Genomic DNA, 25,263 nt, shown 5'->3' with positions numbered 1-25,263 from the left:
CCAGCCATGCTAAGGGGAAAGGGAGAGGTTTCCAAGGTGAGCCATGCTGGCTCAGGAATTCTGAGAGTTGAAGTCCATGAATAATAAAAGAGCTAAGGTTGCCTACCCCTGGTCTAGGATTTGTAAAGGAACAAGGATTGCCCTATGGCCCTACCTCTATATCACATCTTTATTCTAGCATTCCATGTGATATAACTTTTTTTGTTTGTAGAAATATAAGATTTCCCTTACAAATCTAAGCATAGCAAACTGTCAAGCCAAAAGGGAACAAAGCGTCAAGGACGTATTCTGCGATGGAGGTTCAACTTCCCTCTTTCTCTCTATGCCTTGGTGGGACTTTGGAAAGAGGGCTATATATTTCATTCAGGCTAAGAATCTTTATCAACACATTAAGAATTTTTAAGCATTTTCCTATAGTTACTATACCTCTTTTACATTTCAAACTACAGTATTATTTTCTCATAAAATTGAAAAATGAATATTAAAGTACATTAAGTCTTAGCTCTCTGGCATTTTTATAGTTACTGTAGCCTTATTAACTCCTAATTTCAGTCCTCTTGTTCTATCCACAGCTCTTAGCTGTCACTTCTCTTTTTGCTACACATCATGAAATATTGGACATATAAGTACAACTGGAACTTCAAAATACTAAAATAAGTCCACTGCTTCTGGACACAGAGATGACGACACACATTGTTCTTCAAAAGCTACTATTTAGAGAGCAAAGATGATGCTAATATTAATAGCCTATTCAGAATTGTCTTTAGAAATTAAGTTTTCTGCCCAATATGGATTCTCTGGTGAGAAATAAGGTGCGATTTCTGATTGAAATTCTTCCCACAGTTGGGACACTTATACGGTTTCTCTCCAGTATGAAGCCGTTGATGAATAACAAGCCCAGAATTGAAGCTAAAACTCTTTCCACAATCCTGGCATGTATATGGTTTCTGCCCTGTGTGAATGCCTTGATGCGAAATAAGATGTGATCTCTGATTGAAGCTCTTTCCACAGTCAGAACATTTATATGGTTTCTCCCCAGTGTGAATCCGTTGATGTATTACGAGGCCAGAGTTGTAACTGAAGCTCTTTCCACAGTCAGGGCATTTGAAGGATTTCTCTCCCATATGGGTCCTCTGATGCGAAAGGAGATGAGATTTTTGGCTGAAGCTTTTCTCACAGTTGGAACATTTATACGGTTTCTCCCCGGTGTGAATTCGCTGGTGTATTATGAGCCCAGAGTTGTAACTGAAGCTTTTCCCACAGTCAAAGCATTTAAATGGCTTCTCACCTGTGTGGGTCCCATGGTGAGAGGTGAGATGGGATCGCTGGTTGAAGCTCTTGTCACAATCAGGGCATTTATACGGCTTCTCTCCTGTGTGGATTCTCTGATGAACCATGAGTCCTGAGTGATTGCGGAAAGTTTTCTCACAAATGATGCAGAGATACGGCTTCTCTCCTAAATGGACAATTTGAGACCTATTGAGGCCTACATTCTGGCAGAAGCTGTTTTCCTGTTTGTTAGGGGCGATTTTACTTTCTCCAATGTGGATCAGTTGCTGGATTACTATTTGGTCAAGACGTTTTAAATTCCCCTCCTTGCACTGACCAGCTTTGCCTTGCGTTTTATCAGAAGTAGCTTTTTCTCTTCTCTCTGGCAGTAGATTGTAGTGAATTTCAGTCCCCCTTTCCTGTTTACATCTTTGAGAGCCAGTCTCTTTAGATCCTCCTCTAAACATCACCTGCATTTCTACATGCTCTGGTTCTTCTTTTATGGATGTCTGCTTCTCAGTCTTGGTTGCCATCCCATCACCTGTTGAAGTAAACCAGATTTTAAACAAAAAAGATGGTTTCCAATCTTTTCCACCCATAATGTTAAACAATAATAGCATAGGAATGAAAAAGAGAATCCATTAAAAGTTTCAAGTGACATTACTCCTTGAATGTAACCCAAGAATAACCTCCAAAATTATATTACAACAAAAACAATGTCAGTTAGTAGAAAGTCCAAATGCACAATTATAAGTTGAGGAAGCTGACGTATGGAAAGCCAACACCATCTTTCCGTTTTACTCCATTGATACATGCTGAAAGATGATTAGACAAAGAGTTGTATTTATCTATTAAAACAATAACCAAAATAAGCACTCTATTAGAGAATGTTTGCTTATCTAAGATTTCAGATTCAGAAACTGGCATTTCTGGTTAAGCAGGATCTTCTAAACAAATTACTGTACACATAAGTTCATACTCCAAATATCAGATTTAAAATAATCCATGGGGAATGGAAGTAAATTTTGCTAGGACTGCAATTCTGTGGTGTTGGAAAACATCGGTAATTTCCAGTTTATACCCAGAACATGCTCAATCAACCCCTGTATCCATATCAAAGCAAGAATATGTGCCATTCAGTTCAGCTAGAAAAAAATATAACTTGGAATTATTAAGCATCAGCAAATATCATATACAGTTAACTGGCAAAACCTGGATCAAAATTAGGCAAATGCAGGGAGGGACTCAAACAAGAATTTACATTACAGATATTTCTCAATTTATGACCACAATAGGGATTGGAAAATTTGTTACTCAGGAGCGTAGTCATTAAGCAAATCTTCATGTGACTGTATCCGGTTTTTTTGACACTTTTTGCCACAGTCATTAAGTGAATCATCAGCAGTCTTTAAGCAAGACATCACATGACCATGACTTGCGACTACCTACTGGTTCCCTCCCTCACTTTGCCTCGATGTTGCAAGTGTCATAGTTACATGACAGATGCCAAGTGCCTGAATCACAATCACATGACCATGGGAATACTGTGACAGTCTTCAGTGCCAGGATCAGTTGTAAGCTACTTTTTTCAGTACATTCGTCAACTTCAGTCACTAAAAGAATGGCCATTAAGCAAGGACTACCTGTATCTGTATGTTTTAGCTATATATCAAAAGGTCACAGTCACTGGAAATTATGCTGAGGGTAATTAGCATAAGTCCCCAAGGGACTGGCCTTTGCTTATTGCCGCTTTAATTCTTTTAAGTACTTAATAGGAACAGACTACACATGGAAAATAGGAACACAAGGTGATCCAGTTTCAATTCTGCACCACAAAGGAAACAACTTGATCAGGACAATGTATGTAGCATGTGGAAGGAGAGCTGAAATTCTCTCCCCATCTGCACTATTTTCCTTTGAAAATTCATTCTAGGAGGCAGTATGAAAAATGCCTCTGAAAAGCCCATAAGCAAATGCTTCAAAGCAGCAACTGTTTCTTGCCACAGTACTCTATAAATTAATATTCAATGGTACACTGTCACTGGACAAAACACATAGCCTTCTTGGCAAAATCAGGCATCACTAAAAGCTTGTGCCCCCATAGAACCATCAGACATGTGGACCATTCATATTTCCAGCAACATCACATATAAACTGGAGCTTTTCGCATTTATTTGTGATAAACATAACACAAGGAATCATATAAATCTCCAGCCATTTGGTGAAAGGTCAGCAGCAGTTTGCAAATGAGTGTCTCTAGCACAGTGATAGCGAACCTTTTAGAGACCGAATGCCCAAAAACCGCCTCTCCCCTGCCCCGTCCTCACATCTCCTGCCCGTAGGGCCATCCACCACCTCCATGGCCTGCCACAGCAGATTGCTCAGGCGGCTCAGCAGCGTCATGGTGGCCACGCCCTCTATCCGCGCCCCACAGTATCATCTGTACACAATGGGGCGTGAGAGCGGAGTCTTGTCCCTGCTGCCCAGCTGCCATGTCCTTGGCTGCACTGCTCTGCACAGGCTGCGCCCAGGGCGATTCTCCTCTGGGGAGGCTGCTGGTGAGGAGGGGGCCATGGGGAGTGGCGGGGCTGGGGCTACAGCATGCATGCTCACAGAGAGGACTCTGAGTGCCGCCTCTGGCACCTGTGCCATAGGTTCGCCACCACTGCTGTAGCACATATCTGCAATGCTGTTAGCGATAGACTGATACACATGCATATAGTAGCAGAGTAGTATTCCAAAAGAAAGATCATAATTAGTTAAGTTTATTGCCAAGGAACTAAGAAGTTAATAAGCCATTATAGAAACTCTAACACTCATTAATTAATGAATTCTTTAAGGTGAAGGAATCCAAAAAATTGTCTGAACCGCCTGTTTCTTGAATGGCAATCTGTCCAAGAAATTGACATTACTGTATACCTCAAATTTGAAAATAAAAGAGAAGATCTTATCAGGGATTGCTTGGATTACATAAAAAATTAATACTTTAAATCAGTTGATTATTAATGGTAGTTTTTACTATTTTGAGATTGACTTGTCTGCCTATGTGCAATATGACATATACGGCTGAAACATATATTAATCAATCAGCTTGGCTCAAATGCTTTAGCAATCTCTGAGGTACCTGTAATTTTAGCTTCATTATAGGGTTGAACCCAAAAAGTGAAATGAAAGTCAAAATTAATTAAATATTTGAAGCCTGGAATGAAAAATTGGAATTCCCAGTTTTAGAAAATCAATTGGTTCACGTATTAAAAATGTAAAATATACATCTTATGATTCATAAATAAAACATAATCATCCGAAAATGTTACTTGGGGTTTACTGGATTGCTCAATTAATGTTTTAAAAAGGATAGATGTTATGTTCCTTGATATTTGAAGGCTCTTTAACCCATATGATATGGTCTTGTTTTGTCACAGCCTTATTTGTGTTTAGAGTTACTAAAGTATGTTTATGAAATAGTGAGAAGAAGTATTAAGAATCTCAAAGTGATATTGAATTATATCCTTAAAATGGGATTTGTCATCTCACTAAGACTTTTGAGCTTGAGGTAAGGGAAAAAAAGATAACTTTAAGTAATTAATAATAGTAATAATAATAATAACGTTGGAAGGGACCTTGGAGGTCATCTAGTCCAACCTCCTGCTCAGGCAGGAAACCCTATACCATTTCAGACAAATGGCTGTCCAGTCTCTTCTTAAAAACTTCCAGTGTTGGAGCATTCACCACTTCTGGAGGCAGGTTGTTCCACTGATTAATTGTTCTAACTGTCAGGAAGTTTCTCCTTAGTTGTAGGTTGCTTCTCTCCTTGATTAGTTTCCATCCGTTGCCTCTTGTTCTGCCTTCAGGCGCTTTGGAAAATAGCTTGACTCCCTCTTCTTTGGGGCAGCCCTTGAGATAGTGGAACACTGCTATCATGTCCCCCCTCGTCCTTCTCTTCATTAAACTAGACATACCCAATTCCAGCAGCCATTCCTTATATGCTTTAGCCTCCAGTCCCCTGATCACCTTTGTTGCTCTTCTCTGTGCTCTTTCTAGAATCTCAATCTCTTTTTTACATATTGGATGCAGTGTGGCCTTCCTAAGGCATTATAAAGTGGTATTAATACTTCACATGATCTTGATTCTATCCCTCTGTTAATGCAGCCCAGCACTGTGTTGCCCTTTTTGGCAGCTGCAGCACACTGCTGGTTCATATTTAAGTGATTGTCCACTAGGACTCGAGGTCCCTCTTACAGTTACTACTATTGAGCAAGGTACCCCCTATACTATACTGTACATTTGGTTTTTCTTGCCTAAATGTGGAACCTTACTTTTTTCACCACTGAATTTCATTTTGTTAGACAGCGCCCAGTGTTCAAGTCTGTCCAGATCCTCCTGTATCCTAAGCCTGTCTTCTGGAGTGTTGGCTATTCCTGCCAGCTTGGTGTCGTCTGCAAATTTGTTGATTTCCCCATCTATCCCCTCGTTCAAATCGTTGATGAATATGTTGAAGAGCACTGGGCCCAGAACAGAGCCCCGGGGCACCCCACTACACACTTCCCTCCATGTAGATGCAGTTCCATTGAGGACCACTCGCTGAGTACAGCTGGTCAGCCAGCTACGGATCCATCCGGTGGTGATGCTGTCTAACCCACATTTTTCTATCTTATCAAATTGGGTAGAAGCATACTTTCCTAATTTTAAGGAAAGGATTCAGGATATGAATTACCTGTTTTTGAAAGCCTCTGTGTTCTAAAAGTAAGATGAGCATATGTTGTGATATGGTCTATATTTAATAGATTAATAGCTGGATTAATTTTTATGTTTATATTATATGGATTTTTCTGTTACTTTTTTCTTCTTTTTGTCACACTTAATTTATTTTAATCACTATAACAGATTTATCTTTTTTTCACTGAATAAACACTAAAGCTTCTGTTATGCAGTCTTTTTAAATATTTCACCATTTCAAATCAAATTAAAAAAGGCTGATCCTGGAATATCCATCAGCTCATTGTCAATAATGTTGAGATAATCCTATTTCTTTCCTCAACTCAGATCTCACCTCTGTTGCAGACTGATGATAGAGAATAAATTACAGTATTGTTTCATATTGTTTTGTCTCAAATTGTTTAAATATTGTATATCATAAATAAAGTTCAGCACCATCAATTAATTAAACAAATAAATAAAATGGTGATCCATGTGGAACTAGAGGCCACTATCCAAGCAATTCCATTTATCATTCTGAAGAGCTGAAAGCTTAATCAAAATAATTCTGGATTATTTATTCTAAGTTTATTTGCTCTATGAGTAAATTTACATAATCTACAGTTTCTTTTCTTTGGAAAAGGAAGTACGAGGAAATGCGATATATCTAAAACCATGCTTTGGTTTCATACAATATCAGAATTCATTATTATTCCATGAAACTAATTGATGGAAGAAATATTTTGCATGCTTAAAGTATTACTCTCTAGAATAGCACCCTCATGCCCATCAGCTGCAGTTGCTGATACTAACAAAGTAGAATATTTGTAGCTCAGGGTTGACATGAGGGGTTATTCGTGCTCTCTGAGCTTGCCTGTTTTCTTGCAGATAGCATAGAATATCTTTATTGTCATTATGTATCTCACAACGAAATTAAGTGCTGTCCACAGTGCACATTACACACGTTAAGAAATAAAAAACATACATATACACACATCCTTCACATTGTATTCACCATTGCGCTGCCTCTAATATTGCACTTCAGTGTTGCACTATACAGTAGTATTTAATATGGTTATAGCTCTGGAATAAAAACTAATTTTCAGCCTATTTGTCTTTGTTTTTATTATCTTGTACCGTCTGCCAGATGGTAATAGTTCAAAAAAAGAATGCCCGGGATGAAATGAGTCTTTAAGAATATTTTGAGCTTTCTTAAGACAGCAGGAACTGTACAGTTTGTCTAGGGCAGTGGTTCTCAAATAGTGGGGCGGGCCCCCCAGGGGGGGCACGAGGCTCCGTAAAGGGGGGCTCGTTTGACCTCGGCAAATACTGTCATATTGGACGCACGTGACACACGCAAAGGACCCGATTGGATAGACAGTCATGCGGGGGGGGCGCGAAATGTTTTCTTCTTCCTAGGGGGGGCATGACAGAAAATAATTGAGAACCACTGGTCTAGGGGAGGGGAGGAGAGGGCAGCCAATAATCCTCTGGCCGATGGCATTGACCCTCTGAAGCACTTTCCTATCTGCTACTGTACAGTTGGCAAACCACACAGAAGTGCAATAGATGTAGGTAACATCATCAGTGCCCTGATGGTGTTAGTTTGGGTAATGAAACATCTGCAAGAAAACAAGCAAGCTCAGAGAGCACCGAGGACCCTTCATGCAGTTGCTGAAAACACATTATACAAATTCAAGGAGATAAGCACACCAGCAAAACCAAAGCAAAAACCTCTTGACCTTAATTGCTTCAGTCTTGCAATTTGCTTATTTACACTAACCTAGAGAAAGTAAAATCTGTCAAATAAAGCTCTTGATTGAGTTTTCGTAGCAACAACATGGAGGTAATTTGACTGTGCCTTTCCAGGGATGCTTTTCAATTTTCCAGAGTATTTTCTGGAGTATTTCTCACACCTAACCCTGCTTAGCTTCCAAATCCAGACAAGGTCAGCCAAGATCTGCATGATGAAGTGTTAAGTGAACCACGACTGCCTATCCTTTGATAGCATCATCCATAGGGAAGCAGGAACAGTCAGCACCTGCTATTTCATTCTTCTGCTTGCAGGCTTCTCTCCAAGCCTACAATCAACTGGCTGCCCATTGTCTGGGCTGGAATGCCAGATGAAGCAGATTTTGCCCACAGGGCTCTTTCGAAACAATACTGTATTCCCAAGCAACCCCCAACCTGACAAATTAAAAGAAGGCTCATCCTTCAATTCATGCCATTAAATAGAACTCCGTGCTTCAGTTTAATTCATTAATGTCAATAAAAAATAATTTTATAGAGTGCAAGTTCCAATTGCAGATTGGCCTAAGCAGAACGGCAGGTTGAAAAATCCCGGATACAAGTCGACCCCGGTGGGGACCCTAGCATAAAAGGTTTTCTGCGATGAATATTTCTTCACTACATTCCACCTTAACAGTCTTTCTTTTACCTGACCCGCTGCCAGTTTATTCGGAGTTATCTCGGAATTGATGATAGTCTTCACTCTGGTCGAGTGATGCTGATTCGATGTCCGCCGGGCCACTTATCTTGGTCCTGTCTATCTCGCAGCCTTCGCGATGGCGGCAAATCTATTTACTACAGGAAGTTCATCCTCCTGGCTTAACGGAGCGAAATGGAAAAGCCCAGATACTTCCTAGGAAACAGTAAGCAGAGCCCTCTCCTGGCAAGATGGAAAAGAGGCTGTTTCTACGCCGAAAAACACTTATTTTAGGTGCCGCCCAGGAGGTTTTAAAGTTACCAACGCCTTTTTCTTCAAAGCTAGAAATATTAATAAAAAAAAACATCCTGGCAAGTACTGTAAAAAGCTAACACGACAAGAGAAATTATTTTGCCAGTTCCACGTTACAATGATTGCTTTTAATTTGCAGGGAGCTTTATTGCTATTTACTGGCAGGGTACTACTACATTCAAAACATAATTTCTGCCATGGCTTCTCTAAAATTATGCTGATTATTCAGAAATCCATATTATTTTTTCATTGGACTATAAGTTCTATGTACTTAGTACTATCCAGTCTGCTGAATATTACGTGTGTGTGAGCAACCAGGACAATCTGACAGTTCGGCTACTGGAATAAAACCATATATGGAGAAGACAAGAAAACCTGGAACTGATGGATGCTATTACAACAGTAGACCTAATGAGAGGGGAGAACAAAGTGGTCCCAGTGGTGGTAGGAGCACCTGTGGGAATGGCTCCTAAGTTGGGGGAGTGGATCCAACAGATTCCAGGAACAACCTCAGAACTCTCTGTCCAAAAGAGCGCAGTTAAAATTCTAAGCAGAACCTTCAAACTTCCATGCCTCTGGTAGACGATCCAAGTTTGAGGAAGACACAGACCACCCATAAGGGTGAGAAGGGATTATTTTATTATATTATATAATGATATTGTATTACTATATAGATATATTAATATTATAAACATAGTATATATAACATAAAATATATTTTATATATGTATTATCTAGGACAGGGGTAGGCAACCTCCACTCTTATATGAGTCGTGGATTTCAACTCCCAGAATTCCTGAGCCAGCCATGCTGAGGGAAAGGGAGAGGTTTCCAAGGTGAGCCATGCTGGCTCAGGAATTCTGGGAGTTGAAGTCCACGAGTCATAAAAGAGCCAAGGTTGCCTGCCCCTGATCTAGGATGTTAAAAAGTGACAGAATGATAAGGAAGTTTCCATCCACACTAGAAGGAGCTATTTTGGGAAGCATCCCTGTGGTAAAATAAAAATCTCAGCATATCAAAGATTGTTGGTGTCTGATGCCTTGCACTTATTATCCCTATATTATTATATTTTTATCCTGCCATTTTAATATATAACTCAAAACAGCAAGCATATATACTCCTACCTCCTATTTCCCTGCAGCAAAAACCCTGTGAGGCGGGCTGGACTGAGAGTGACTTTCCCAAAGTTACTGAGCCAATCTCCGATTTCTAGGTTAGCACCTTAACCACATAAAAAATATTAAAAAGGAGGGAAAGCAATTGTCAAATTACCATCCAGTCAGATAAATAAATGGAATTTGCAAATTTTATGCAGGTGGGTGAGCCAATTCATAGATGGCCAATGTTTCATTTTATATCATTTGGCTGAGTAATATGCTACATATCAGCATTTTTGCTGCTTTTGTTGATTTCCAAACACCTTTTGACCTTACAGTATTCCAAGGAAAAAATTATGATGGACATTGGAAGTTTCCATAATGAATCATATTTTTTCACTCATTTGTTCCTGTATGAAAATACCTGGCTAAGGATTTGTTGAACATCTTGAACTTTTGAAAAAAAAAAAAGAGGAGGGGAGAGACAGAGACATAACTCTCCAGTTTATTTTTTATATTGATTGTTTGTTTAGGCACTCTCTGATCCTATCTTTTATCTCCCAATAGTGGCTAGGAGACAGATTTCTACCTGTATTAAAATGCACTGGTATCCGAGTAATGTTTATTAATCTAAGGCTCCTGGATGGCTTGGACTTTGCATATTACACTATTTGCTGAGAGGTGTATAGCTGGGATTCTTAGGATTTTTTTTTTCCTGAAATCGGAGATTCTATATTCCCTCAGCAATCTGTGTTTTCCAGAGCAAGGCAGGTACAAAGGACTGTGTTTACAATGACTTCTCTATCTTGGAAGCAATGCAGTAAATTCTTGGAGGTTCCTTGGTGGGTTTCCCATCCCAATACTTCCTTATGTTTGGAGGCAAAGGCTAGTTCAGTAGCAGTCTGAGTCTGGTAAGTAAAATAACTTAAAAGTGAAAACTGATATTCTGTTCTGAGAACTTAGTCCCACTAATTCTGCTAAAAGAGTTGGCCTGTCTACATCAGCCTTGAAATATTTGAATTTTTCTGAAACTAAAATTCAAAATTGGAGGAAGGTGCATTAATAACCTGACTATGTTGATAACACTTCTCTGACAGCTGAAAGTGCAGATGATCTGCAAGTGTGTGGTCCTCAGTGGAACCGCATCTACATGGAGGGAAGTGTGCAGTGGGGTGCCCCAGGGCTCTGTTCTGGGCCCAGTGCTCTTCAACATCTTCATCAATGATTTGGACGAGGGATAGATGGGGAACTCATCAAATTTTCAGGCGACACCAAGCTGGCAGGAATAGCCAATACTCCAGAAGACAGGCTTAGGATACAGGAGGATCTAGACAGACTTGAACACTGGGTGCTATCTAACAAAATGAAATTCAATGGTGAAAAAAGTAAGGTTCTACATTTAGGCAAGCAAAACCAAATGTATAGTATAGTATAGTATAGTATAGTATAGTATAGTATAGTATAGTATAGTATAGTATAGTATAGTATAGTATAGTATAGTATAGTATAGGGGGTACCTTGCTCAATAGTAGTAACTGTGAGAGGGACCTTGGAGTCCTAGTGGACAATCACTTAAATATGAGCCAGCAGTGTGCTGCAGCTGCTAAAAAGGCCAACACAGTGCTGGGCTGCATTAACAGAGGGATAGATCAAGATCACATGAAATATTAATACCACTTTACAATGCCTTAGTAAGGCCACACTTGGAATACTGCATCCAGTTTTGGTCACCACAATGTAAAAAAGATGTTGAGATTCTAGAAAGAGTACAGAGAAGAGCAATAAAGATGATTAGGGGACTGGAGGCTAAAGCATATAAGGAAAGGCTGCTGGAATTGGGTATGTCTAGTTTAATGAAGAGAAGGACAAGGGGGGACATGATAGCAGTGTTCCAATATCTCAGGGGCTGCCCCAAAGAAGAGGGAGTCAAACTATTTTCCAAGGCGCCTGAAGGAAGGACAAGAAGCAACGGATGGAAACTAATCAAGGAGAGAAGCAAGCTAGAACTAAGGAGAAACTTCCTGACATTTAGAACAATTAACCAGTGGAACAAACTGCCTCCAGAAGTGGTGAATGCTCCAACACTGGAAATTTTTAAGAAGAGACTGGACAGGCATTTGTCTGAAATGGTATAGGGTTTCCTGCCTGAGCAGGGGGTTGGACTAGATGACCTCCAAGGTCCCTTCCAACTTTTTATTATTATTATTATTATTAAAAACTGGGACTGCAATCAAATTCAAAGACTAAATGAATGACAAGATACAGCAACCATTCTAGAATTAATTAAGATACTGAAGTGGTTGATAGCTTCTGCCTTTCAGGATTAACCATCAGCTTGCAAAGATAGGAAGCTATGAAGAAATATAATATACCTGATATAAATGAAGTTTAATTAGCTTTTCTTTTGTGTCCTTCTCATTTATTTTCCTTACTATTTCTTACACTTTATATTTTGCCCTCAAACAGAAAAGTGCAGATAAGGAAATTGCATAAATATGTATCAATATGTAACCAAATATTCAGTAAATTATCAAACACTCTAGGTAAATTGATAAATTGCCTAGTGCCTAGAGTTCATTAGATTTCAATCCAGTATGTCCATTTGAAATTATGAACACATTGTCAACACTGCAAATACTGTATATTCTTGCTTTGACAATATGCAGAACTGTCTGGTATTTTTAGAGTTAACGCAGAGCAGAAGAAGGTGGAGGGAAAAGCCCGGGAAAGAGAGAGGAAGGAAACCTTTGACCTTCACGCTAATTGGATAATGTGATATATGACAGCTAATTTAGAGAGGGAACATGCTGATAATTTAATTGCTCAGGGGAAGAGAATTTAGATCTTGGCATACCTTCTTTATGCCTGTGCCGACATTTTGTAACATAAATAAAGACTTTTAGGAAAATCAATGCCTGGAAGTTCTTTGAAATGTTTCATTAGCCAGAACCATAACACACATATTCATTCATGCACGATACCATAGTCTCTCAAAACTGAAGGATGACAATGATGATTCATTCATTCATTCAATTTCTGTAGCCACCTAACTCAATCAAATGACTCTGGGCGCTTACAATTCTAAATTCCCATGATAAATATGGACCTTCATGGAATACCCATTTCTAGAAAGATTACATTTTAACCCCCAAGATATTTTATGGGACATCACAATTTAGCATGTTTGACTCAGGGTGGAAGAGAAGCGATTGAGCCCATGTCCAGCCAAAACATTAGGTTACAACCTCTCACTATATTTATTTTCTAAGAATTCTCACAGTTTTTATAAGACCCACGGCATTCCATCAAATAAGAACATTACTAGCAGTTGGTGCTTTGAAAAATATCAGCTTCCCATTAGTTTCTTTTTAATTAAAATAAAAAATATCAGCTTCCCATTAGTTTCTTTGATCCCTATTAGTTTCTCTTTAATTAAAATAATCTTTAAAAAGTCGGGTTGAGCAGGGAAATGATATGCTTATTAACTTATTAACTTATAAAAGAATGTTCTTGTACATAGGTTGCTTATAATACATTAAAATAATGTATTTTATCTTGTTAGAGGAACAAAGAAGAATATAACATCCAAAAAGAGAGTGCATCTTAAATTGGAACTCATAGGTGAATTCCTAATGTTCACATTTATATAGACTTTTCTACAGTGTGGATCTTCTGATGCCTATTTAAATGTGATATCCACCTGAAGCTTTTCCCACACTCTGAGCATGAATAGTGTTTCTCTCCTGTATGTATTCTCTGGTGTGTAAGAAGGCTTGTGTTCACATGGAAACCTTCCCCACAGTCAGGGCATTTAAAAGGCTTCTCAGAGGTATGCACTCTTTGGTGCCTGATAAGGACTGAGCTGTAACTGAAGTTTCTCCCACATTCAAGGCACTTGTAGGGTTTCTCTTTTGTGTGTATCCGCTGATGGATAAGGAGGTTGGAGGTCCGATTGAAACATTTCCCACAGTCTGAACACCGGAAGGGTTTTTCGCCTGCATGTTCAATCTGGTGCCTGATGAGATCCGAACTGTATCGGAAGTTTTTCCCACATTCTAAACACTTGTAATGTTTCTCCCCTGTATGAGTTCTCTGGTGGATAATCACATGGGAAGAGTGATTGAAACTTTTTCCACAAGTCAAACAAGTGTAGGGTCTTTCTCCTGTGTGGATTCTCTGGTGAGCAATGAGGTGTGAACTCTTGCTGAAGTTCTTCTCACATTCAGTGCACTTGTAGGGCTTTTCGCCTGTGTGGACTCTCTGGTGGGCGCTGAGAGCAGAGGTTCTGTTGAAGATTTTCCCACAATCAGGACAGGGATGCTGTTTCTTGGACACTCGCTTTCTTTGCTGAATTGGCTGTTCCTTGGAGTTTCCTTGCGGCACAATGGACTTTATTCTTCTGGATCCAGAGTTTTGGGCATTTTGTTTCCCCATTCTCTTCTGGTTTTTAGAAGCTTCTTCTTCCTGGGAATTATTCCTTTGGGGTATCCCTCCCACTTTCCTGTGTAGTTGTATCTGTTCTGGATTCTTCTCCTTGGAAATGTTTTCCATTTTCTGTTCAGTGGCTGGAATGGAAGCAAAAATAAGTAGTTTTGACATCGTATCACAAACCTGGGGAAAAAAAGCAAATCATAAATGGTACCTAGAAAGCATCTTCTTGAACTTGGAGGACTATATGCAACATTCCAGAGGTGATTCTTTCAAGCAAACCTGTAAAATAGGTCAACTTTATTGCCTCCTCCACACCTTCCTGCTGAATCCAAAACACAGTACAAAATGAACTCATGAACTAAATTCAATTCTTGAGGACAACCTGTACATTGGAAATGATTTGTCTTTGCCACCTTCTGCAAAAAGCAAACAAATAAACAACACCCCCCACACACACACATACCCCAGTCTTTCTTATAGCTTTAAGATTCCCCAGAAGTCTCCCAGCCAAATACTAACAGGTCAGACTCAATTACCCAGAGTTAGATATGGTAACTGACAAGTTCATAGTTTAACTAAGAGACGAACTGAGTGGTTTGTAGCTTTCTATCTTTAAATACAGTACATTTCATTAAATCCACCATAATCAAGCCATTCTTGTAGGAAATGGAATGGGTAAAGACAAAGTGATCAATGACAATAAAAAATAATAATTTTAACAGATAGGTTTCCCCTATCCAACTCATTAAATAAAGTACTACAGGCAAGACACCTTTGATTTAAATAAACCAGATATTACGTAGGGGAATGGAACTGAAATGACATAGTTCTGAAAAAAAAGGTCAATTTAAAGATAAAAGTAAAAAGGCTCTTTTGTTGAATTATAACCTTGTGCAACCCCAACCAGCTCAGCCAATAAAGGTAGACTTTATACTTTGTGACTCAGCAAGACTCTCCACTCTGGATTAAATTAGCATATCTTATCATTTGAATACTCACCTTAAATGTTTTGCAGCCAAACAGTTGCTTATTGTTGTTATTGTTATACGACAAAAAGTCAGATTTTGTTTACCAACTCCCTCCTTCTATACTAAAGAATCAATGAGGGTTTTGTACCAGATGTCTTTCAAAAGGCTTGTACTGCAAACATCAGCTAACAACTGTAAAATAAAACTGGCTTCAAATCTAGGCAAAATGTGAGGGTGGATTTAGTGCCATCATTTTTTCCCTGTTTAAATGGGTTGAAGTGCTTTCTTTGCAGTGACTGTTGTGCTGTTAGATTCCTGTACAGTAGTGGGATTGTCTTTGGACTACAGATGCTCTTTTGGCTTGTGTCATACCCCCTGACCATACAAGGCCATGCTTTCTTAACTTTATCCTCTATTGATCCATTAAATGCATAACCAACATGGCCATATTGGCTGGGTGTGCTGGGAATTTTAATTTTATATACCTGGAAGCTACTAGATTTGGGCAAACCGGAATACTGTACTCCATCCATCATGATGTGCGGCCAGCTGGGATTTCCATGAAGAGTGATACAATTCCTCCAAAATCTTACTGCGGTAAGATGCATAGAATCAGCATACATAGAATGAGCTACAAGGGGCTGAAATGTGGCACTTAGAAAGACAAAGGACAATATCATAGAACAGTGGTGGCGAACTTATGGCACAGGTGCCAGAGGTGGCACTTGGAGCCCTCTCTGTGGGCACACATGCCGTTGCCCCAGCCTTGCCTCCCCCCTGTGACCCCCTCCTTTTCAGCAGCCCCCCTGAAAAAGTCACCCTGAGCATGGCCCACACGGAGCAGTGCAGCCAAGGACATGGCAGCCAGGCAGCATAGACAAGACTCTGCCCTCACACCCCATCATGCAGTTGACGCTGCAGGGCACGGGCAGAGGGTGTAGCCGCCATAGCGCTGCTGGACTGCCTGGGCGATCTGTGGCAGGCCCTGTAGGTGGTGAGTGGTCCTATGGGCAGGCAGGGTGGAAGATGGGGAGGCAGAGCGGGGGCGGGGCGGGGGGGTGGAGTGGGGGCGGGGCCAGTTTTTGGGCACTCGGTCTCTAAAAGATTTGCCATCACTGTCAGAGGATATATGATATCCTACAGTTATATGTAACCCCTGCAGTTGGATCAGCAGCAGACTAATAGAATGCATTTGACTTATCTTGACTTCTCTCTCTCTCTCTCTCTCTTAAAAAAGCCTATGCATGATCAAACTTGAACGATAGTTGGGTGGGAGACTGCCAGGAAATCTCAGGGCTGCAGACTGGACTGAGAAGTCTAAAAACATGCTGGAAGAAGGCGGTTGTAAATCACTTCAGTATTACTGTATTGCCAAGAAAATAAGATAGCCATGTTCATAAAATCATCAAGAGTTCAGCTTGACTCAAAGGAGATGCAATCTTATGTACATTAACATGAGGAGTAGCAAGTTTGGTATAGTAGTTAAAAGTACCAGGTCAGAGATCAGGAGACCAAGAGTTATAATCTTGTCTTGGGCAGGAAGCCCTCTGGGTTAGCTGGTACCCACAGACCCCTTTTAAGTGGAAATATGAGAAATTACACTCAGAACCTTCTACTGTACATGCAAAAATGTTCATGACTGATTATGATTTCAACCTTAACAATGCAAATAAATTACATGGACTACAGTTCACAAAATCATTTGTAATAAATTAGTCTTTAAGATGTTACAAGGTTTGCTATTATTTTGACAGGAGAGTAACAATCCTCACATGCTTCAGCATTCATGCAAAAAATTGCAAGAATAAACTAAGTGTGTTTCTATCAAGAAAGGACAATTGATTTATAACTCCTCCTCCCAATATAGATTTATTGAATCATAGCTGTTGCCCTCCCACTCTGACTAAGCTTCCAGTTCCTTAGAGATTTTGAACAAGTGTCTTTCCAGGTTTAATGTGTTTCCTCTGACACATCTACAAATTTAGCAAATCAAAAGAATCAGATTTGATTGTCTACTCGTCTGAGAATAGAATAGAATAGAATTAGAACAGAATAGAACAGAACAGAACAGAATAGAATAGAATAGAATCTATTCCTCTACGGGACCCTCCACTTGTCAAAAGAGTTCCCAATGTTCTTTCCTTTGCCCTTTATACACACCGATCCTCGTTAATTCTCCAGTTTAATTATCTTCCAAAAGCATTTCCTTCTCCACCACAGATCTGTGAGACCGTTCCCTTCAACCCTTTTTCATTTCCCCAAAGGCTGTTGTCCCTAAGTCACGGAGAACCTTCAAGCGTTTAACCGAGCCCAGCTTGCGAAAGACCTCGGTCCTCACTTCGGTCGGTCCAAGAAAAAGCTCAAGTACTCCCGGCCTCCGCCGAAGAGAAACAGACCTCCAAGGCGACGCTGACGCGGCTCGCTCTCTGGCCAAGTCAGGAGGTTCCTCAGCAGAGAGGAAGAGGGAGCGACTTCCTCTTGCTTTTTCTAGCTGAAATCGAGAGCCTCTGGCGGCCAACACAATTTTCAACATCAGAATATTTTATTTACGTATTTTTTGTTCGCTTTGGACACGGGGAGAGCAAGATTACGTTGACGAGGAAAACAAGCGAACAACCGAAAGCACCTTTGCCACGTTAAAGGCAGAGAGAGATTGCCGAAAGTCCCGCTGAAGCTGAGGTCCCGCAGATCGAAATCCCTCTCGTGGTAGATCTGCGACTAAAGAGATCGGCTAGGGCCCGATGGAGAGCCGGGAGTCGCGGACGAGCAAGAAGTGGAAGCATGTATTCATGCCCGTTTGCAGGACTTTGCCAGAATAGAATATTGTATTATTAAAATAAAAAACAAAAAACAACCCCCAAGCATACCAAGATATATTTTTTAATTTATTCGTGTATGTAAAAAAAATATCAAAAGACTCTTCGAGGCATTAACCTTTTCCTCAGGGCATCCTTTCAGGTTTAATAAAGGTCTAGTTTATTTATATTCTTTTGACTGCGAAGCATTTATCCGTTTGATGTTCTACTACTGCATCATAGTTAGAGCTGCCTTGATTTTGTTGTGATTTTTGTATACAGTCTTCAGATCCAACTGATCATTCTTTTTATTTTTTTTTTACATTTTTACTTAAATTGTTATGCCACCCATCCCCCTTATAAGATGACTGTACTTTTAATTTTGGATTTTTATATTCCACTGAAGTTTTAGTATGATAATATCCATTATCATCATACAAAGACTAAAATGAATTAATGGCGTTTCATAATCACTACAGTAATCATGTTAATACTAATTATATTATTTCCCCACCTCCCCAAAAAGAGTGAATTTAAATGACGAGGAAAAAAAATTAAAGTATTGGTGAGGAAACAGGATTAGAAATGTAAGAGACCAAATTTGGAGGGTGGAATAGTTATACGGAACCTCTATGATCACCCTATATTTTTCTGATAAGGAATTGTAATCTCCAGGAAACACACTGAGTATGGAAAAGAGGCTCTCTGATGTCCAACAATATCCAAGTTAGGACCATGAAGGGCGGCCTTATTTCACAACAGCCAACCTGTCCTTGATTGTGCTTCATGAGCAAAAACAAAAGAGACATCAATGGGGCTGAATGTTGCCCTTCCCCTCTTCCCTAACTTTTCCCATATTCAGCCCCCTCTACCCTCATCAAGTTTTCACAGGAACAACTGTTATAACTTTGAAACTGGATTATAAGTCCTCTTTTCTGGGCTGGTCATAACTTCAGTTGATAAGCAACCAGTCATAAGCTGAGGCCTATATGTGGCTGAAATAATTCACATGCTTTTGCCAAGACTAGACAGCTCAGTAAGGGCTGATAAATGCTTAACTGTATGATTGTATTTAACTATTTTCTCTTATTCCAGAGAATATCAGGGCATAGCAAGCGCACCGTCGTATTGACAAGCTGGAAATCAAATCCACATAAAGACAGATTAAAGACTGGAAGTGAAAGAAAACCAAAGTATTTGGATTCTACTGTTTACCTTTCTGTAATTATCCTACAAAGTGAATTGTATTCCACAGAAGCCTATGCTAGTTTTGATCTGTTGCTCTTTAAGGGCAATTGTATGCCATGTAATCCACTCTTTATAACAACACAATTGCCACTTTGGAATCTGAAAATTTTTTTACTAATTTTTATACTTGGGACATTTTCATTCTACATTCTTGAAAACTGTGATACTATCAGTTATAAATAAATCTGTTTAAAATGTGTTCTATCTCTGTGAATGCTTTTCCAAAGACTTTGTAAAGGACCAGTACTTATATATGTACATATATATTCACACATGCTTAATTGGCCACACCTGTTTGACGTAGAAATGATCTGTGAACCCATTTAAATTTAATTTTTTCCTTGCTTGATCTCTTTCAAATAAACTGTATTATGACTCCCATTCTGCCTTCCCAACCTTGCATGATGGGAGTTGTATCCTAAAATACTTGAGAGTACCAAGCTGGAAAATCTTAGAGTAGGATCCAACACAGTATGGCAAGAACTTCTTGCTGTTCGATGGAAGAGAATTAGGAAAGGAGGAGACAAAAGGAATGAGGAGAAGGAGAAAGGGATAGATCTTGCTGGACAAACTATCCAGTAAAGGCACTAATTAATTTCTGAGTTGGTCTAGAAGACAACTTTTTTTTAAAAAAAATGTTTATTAGTATCAGAATCTATGTACAGTGTATTTTTCCTACTTCCTATCCTACTCATCATGGGTTGTCATGGCATAATGGATTTGGATTTCTAACATCCCAAGGACTCAGTCAAGAACACAGCAGCTGGATCATAAATGTGCTTAAAAACAATAAGAAAGGATGCCATTTTTAGCCAAGCAACACTTCTCTGTAGGACGAAAAGAAAAGCAGATTACAATTTTCCATTTCCCAAACTATTATTACCACAATCAACCATTCCTTAGCTTGAAGTTCTGGAGTTCAATGAGAGAGGATTCCAGGGGGCCCAGTTGTAATTCTGACCACCTCCAAGAGCAGAAAAGTATGTTGACCTTCAGAGGAGGAAATCTAATGCCAGGAGATACTTTCCACCCTTTGGAGAAACCTTTGGGGCCTCTATAACTCTATACATGTCTGGAGATGGTGGAGGATCTTCCATTCTCAGAAACACTAGGGAGATGCACACTGGCTGCAGAGTTAACATCCATCCCCTGTCTCCCATGGGTCCGGCAAAGAGGCCATCACCAAAGGGAAAGTTAAGGAAATTTAAGAACCACAACTTCCTTTCTCTCCTTCTCCCTCTCCCCCCCCCCGCCCACAAAAGTTACAGCCCAGTAGGAGTTGGATGAGCAATTTTGTTGCCTTCAATCCTTCTCACTCTTGGCTTCAAGGATTAGTTTGGCCTGCAGGTTACTGGGTTGCAGGCAAAAAGTACAGCCATGGGCTACATCAGACCACGAGAACTATTTTTGTGATGAGATGGGGCCAATCCTACCCTCCTCTGCTCTGAATGCTCTGGGGGTTCGGGAGATGAAGAGGCAAAATGGAAACCTTACGGCCTACGGTGGCTTAAGATACCAATTTCATTCCATAAAACTGGTCAACTCTCCCAGCCTTCCTTTTCTGTAGCAGGGTCACTCAAAACTTGGTCCAGTCCTTGACCCACCCTCACCTACCGGGTTTTCTGACGACTGTGAAGCTTCTGGTAAGCAATAAGAGGCGATTTTTGACTGAAGCTCCTCCCACACTCGGAGCAAACATACGGCTTCTCTCCCGTGTGGGTCCTAATATGTTGAGTCAGGATGGAGCTCACCCGAAAACTCCGCTCACATTTGGGGCACTTATAAGGTTTCTCTCCTGTGTGGATTCTCTGGTGTTTACTGAGAGTGGAGAGAATGGTAAAGCCTTTCCCACAATCGGGGCACTGAAAAGGCCTTTCTCCTGTGTGAATCCTCTGGTGCACACTGAGATGGGAGCTGCGATTAAAACTTTTCCCACAATCCAGGCACAAGAATGGCTTTTCAGCTGTGTGGACCCGCTGGTGCTCGATAAGGCTGGAGCTCACAGTAAAACTTTTTCCACAGTCAGGACATTCATAAGGTTTCTCCCCCGTGTGGCTTCTCTGGTGAGTAACAAAATTGGAGCTTTGACTAAAACTTTTCCCACACTCGGCACACACATAAGGTTTCTCCCCCGTGTGAACACGGTGATGCTTGATGAGATCTGCTTTGTAACTGAAACTTTTGTTGCAGTCTGGGCATTTGTAAGGCTTTTCTTCCATGTGGATTTTCCGATGTCTACTCAGAGTTGAGCTGGCCCCGTACCTTTTGCCACATTCAGGGCATTTGTAAGGTTTTTCGCCGGTGTGGATCCTTTGATGGGTGCTGAAGTTCTTACTGTGAGTGAAACATTTCCCACATTCCAGGCATTTATACAGATTATCTCTCGTGCAGACTTGCTGAGGTTCAGAATGATCTGACTTGCCCAAAAGGTTTTCCCCAAGACTGGGGCACCTCAAGTGTTTTTCTCCCATTGGGGAAATCCCTTGTGAATTTCTTCACCAATCTTTAATGAATTCTAAGTACCAAAAATGGGTAACAAGCCACTCCCCTCTACATTGGATTTTTTTTTTTTTAAAAAAAAGTGGAACAAAAATTAAGTGTTTGCAGAAGAGTTGCGTGAAATTAAAAAAAAAAAAGAATCAGTAAAATATGGCTTTGTTTTCCAAAGAATAATAAGATGATGTTTTTGGCTAGTAATGACCAAAGTATTTCTTTCTTTGATTAGCTTTCATTCAAGGTCATTAAATCTTCTCTCGCTCCTTTAGACATTGCCAGAAAGGGAGAAGATGGAAACATGCCTTCCTCTGTGATCTCCTGCCAAGATAGAGAATTCAGATAAAGGAACTTTAGTGGCAAAGATTCAGAAAGTCAATTTAGTTTGAAATACATTGCCACATTCCCTTAGTTCCCATATTCAGGCAATCAGGTTTAGTCCTGTTAGTTTCATCCAGCAAGGTCAAGAGCAAGGGACTGAGGGAATTACATCCAAAATATATAGTTTGTATTAGGGTATGATTACCTCTGCTCTATCCAATTGTGAATAAGCCGGTATAGAGATATAGATTAATATTTTCTTTGAAGCAAACTTAACTTCTAATGACTATAGGGACATATTTCAGGAAATGTAATCTCCAGATACCAATCTTGGATTTTACCTGTTCAGCATCCAGGTCACATTTTAACATTACTCTCCATTTTTTTTCTATAAACCTATTACTAGCATAGTTCTGTCACCTTTCTCTCACTCAACTGCCTAGAATTAAGAGTAGATTTAAAGTGATCAAAAACAAAATCTTATACTAAATGAAAAGCAAACAACCAGAGGGAGAACTCCTGACCTACATCTCAACACTGTCCACCCTCCGTAGAGCTAAATTTGATTGGTGACAATCCCACAGAAACAAAGTTCCCAGATGTGCCACTATATATTTCCTAACATTTGTTTCTAGAACCATGAATCCTCCAGAGCAGAGACTTGATGCTAGAGTTACAGTGCAAAATGATCTGCTTCAACCCCAGCTGTAACACATATGAGTCTCCTCAGCCCCACCACTTGCGACCATACAAAAGTAGAATTGTTTTTCAAATGGACCTCTAAGGCTTTTGGCCACCTGAAAAAGATTTGAAGTGGAGAAAAAAGAAAGGGGGAATCACTGTCAGTTTTCGTCTCCCTCATTCTTGGGATCTTGCAAATCATCATCATCATCATCATACATCCTGAATATAAAATATGCTCATCATCCTATTTAGCAGGTGTTTCTCTCTGTAGAATCATCTAGAATGACAATTTTCTAGGGAAATTGGAAGAAATGTTTTTAATGCATCTGGGGGCATATCATGGCTGTAATAAAGAATACTGTATTTGTGGGACTAATTGCACAAATGTCCATGGGCATCTATCCATGGGCATCTCCCACAAGGGCCTGAGATAACTGTTTCAGACACAGGATACATTCATCAGCCTTTTGGACAGACTCTGATAAGAACACCTGCAGTAGCCTTGTATCTGGAGAGTGTCTGTTATTTGATACATTGTAACCACCCCTATATACGTCTTTTGATTATGCTGTGTGATGTAAAAACCTTAGTAACAATAAAAGAGGGTGCTGGAGTCAGCTCTGGGCTCTCATCCCGAGATACCTGTCTGCGTGTCTCATTCTCCATGGGAGACCACCACATCTGGTGACCCCGACGTGATCCACTGAAGGATACGTCCCTGCCAACCCTTTACTTATCGCCTGGAATAGGCTTGGTGCACCCGACGAAGTTGCTGGCAACTGACTCCTCTTCGTAAGTATGGGGGGTGGAATGTCTCACGCTCAAAAGCAGCATGTGGAAGAGCTGAGGCTACTTGGCAGGAAAAAATATCTTACTGATCAGGAACAGAAATTAACCCGTCACCTTTCTAAATCTGAGGCTGTCAAATTGCTTGCTTACGTTTGGGCTAACTGCTCATCCTATCCGGAGTCTGGATCTTTAAAAGTAGATACATGGAGGAAAGTTGGTACTATTCTCCACCAGTCTCCAAAAGCCCCTGTAGAGATTTTATGCCTTTGGAAAATTGCCTATACTTTGATTCAAACCTATGCTGACTCGCCTCATCAGCCTTTATTAGATCCTCCACCGTATAAAAATCCGTCTGTTATGTTGGCCACTCCCTTGCCCCCTGGAGCAGGTTTTAACCCTCCTTCTGCCACTGCAAATTTTATGGATTCTGATAAACAGCAAACAACCTCTCCTGTTCCTGCCACGTTGCCTCCTCTCTCCTCTCTCTCTCTCTCTCCTGGAATCATCCGTGGTGCATTTCAAAAGGCTTTAAACAATGGTGATTTAAGCGTTTCTGAACTATCCGAGACAGAGTTGTTCCCTGTTAATTACCAACAGACTGCTACAGGGTTAATAGTGGGTTGGGAGGCACTTCCCCTGGCTATGATCAGAGAATTGAAAAAGGCTACAAAAGATTATGGCATAACCAGTCCCTATACTAGAGGACTAATACATTCAATTGCTAGTGCATATCGAATGTTGCCTCAAGATTGGAAAGATCTGTTCCGCATGCTTCTTAACGGAACACAATACATAGTCTTTGAATCTGAATATAAAAGAGAGGCACAAAAGAGAGCTAATCACCCAGGTTCACAATACACAGCAGAACAACTCTTTGGAGAAGGCAATTTTACTACCCTTAATGCTCAAGCTCAAACTTTTACTCCCTTTGCATTTCCTATCATTAATGCTTGTGTTCTTTCTGCCATGGCTCGTGTTGATGAGTCTGGAACCCCGATTCAATCTTTTTCTGCCATTCACCAAACTGCAACTGAATCCTATGCAGACTTTGTGAATTGCCTGCAAGTTGCCATTGAGCATCAAATTTCAAACAGAGATGCAGCAAATGAAATCCTCATAAAATTGGCTTATGAATATGCAAATGCAGACTGCCAGTCCATTCTTAAACCAATTGTTTCCAGTCCCACGGCCACTCTGGCAGACTTTCTTAAAGCCTGTCGCATTGTGGGAACCAATGCTTTTCAAATGGACACTCTTGCAGCTGCAATCCAAAAGGGGAATCAACCCCAAGGCACTTGCTTCAATTATACTCTTCAGAGTATTGCAACTTTCTCTTGCTGACTGGGCAGGATCTGTTTCCTGTCATATTCCCTCTGACCCTCGCTTCCAACTCCTTAATAATGTTTCAATTTCTCTGCATTCTCCCATTTCCTCCTTTCCCATTCCTAATGCTGTCACCCTGTATGTTGATGGTAGCAAGACTTATGGTTCATGTGTATGGAAGGAGGGTGAACAATGGCACACAAAAATTACTCCTCCTCAAACTTCTGCTCAGCGTGCTGAACTTGCTGCTACAATATTGGCCTTACAAACTTTTTCTTCTGAACCTTTTAATCTTATTTTAGATAGTCTTTATGTATATAAAGTTCTCACCTCTTTATCTGATTCATATGTGTCACCCTCATTGGATGACTCTCTCCTCAGTCTATTTCTCACACTTCAATCCCTTCTTCATT

At 40.2% G+C, this 25,263-nt stretch overlaps 2 protein-coding genes across 2 annotated transcripts in view; both read right to left on the bottom strand.

Annotated features, from left to right (window-relative positions):
• Positions 1-19,368, bottom strand: LOC120315923 (zinc finger protein 665-like). The gene is made up of 3 exons (XM_039360965.1): positions 17,358-19,368; positions 13,443-15,789; positions 1-1,810 (listed from the first exon to the last, which is right to left on the bottom strand). Exons 2-3 carry the CDS (start codon positions 14,395-14,397, stop codon positions 771-773), a joined length of 1,995 nt encoding a protein of 664 aa, XP_039216899.1. The 5' UTR covers positions 14,398-15,789; positions 17,358-19,368; the 3' UTR covers positions 1-770.
• Positions 19,369-19,860: 492 nt separating this feature from the next.
• Positions 19,861-25,263, bottom strand: part of LOC120315922 (zinc finger protein 135-like) — a 40,004-nt gene continuing 34,601 nt past the window's right edge. Inside the window, exons 11-12 of the mRNA XM_039360964.1 lie at positions 20,855-21,733; positions 19,861-20,019 (exon numbers count right to left, since the gene is read on the bottom strand). Coding sequence (XP_039216898.1) covers positions 19,989-20,019; positions 20,855-21,733 — 910 coding nt within the window. The 3' untranslated portion in view covers positions 19,861-19,988. The remainder of the gene's footprint in view (positions 20,020-20,854; positions 21,734-25,263) is intronic.

Source organism: Crotalus tigris, unplaced genomic scaffold (assembly GCF_016545835.1).
Source record: "Crotalus tigris isolate CLP2741 ecotype Arizona unplaced genomic scaffold, ASM1654583v1 scf7180000019189.1338056, whole genome shotgun sequence".
NCBI classification, from domain to species: Eukaryota; Metazoa; Chordata; class Lepidosauria; order Squamata; family Viperidae; genus Crotalus; species Crotalus tigris.
Note: the sequence above shows the minus strand (reverse complement) of the source record. Positions and strands in the feature narration are given on the sequence as shown.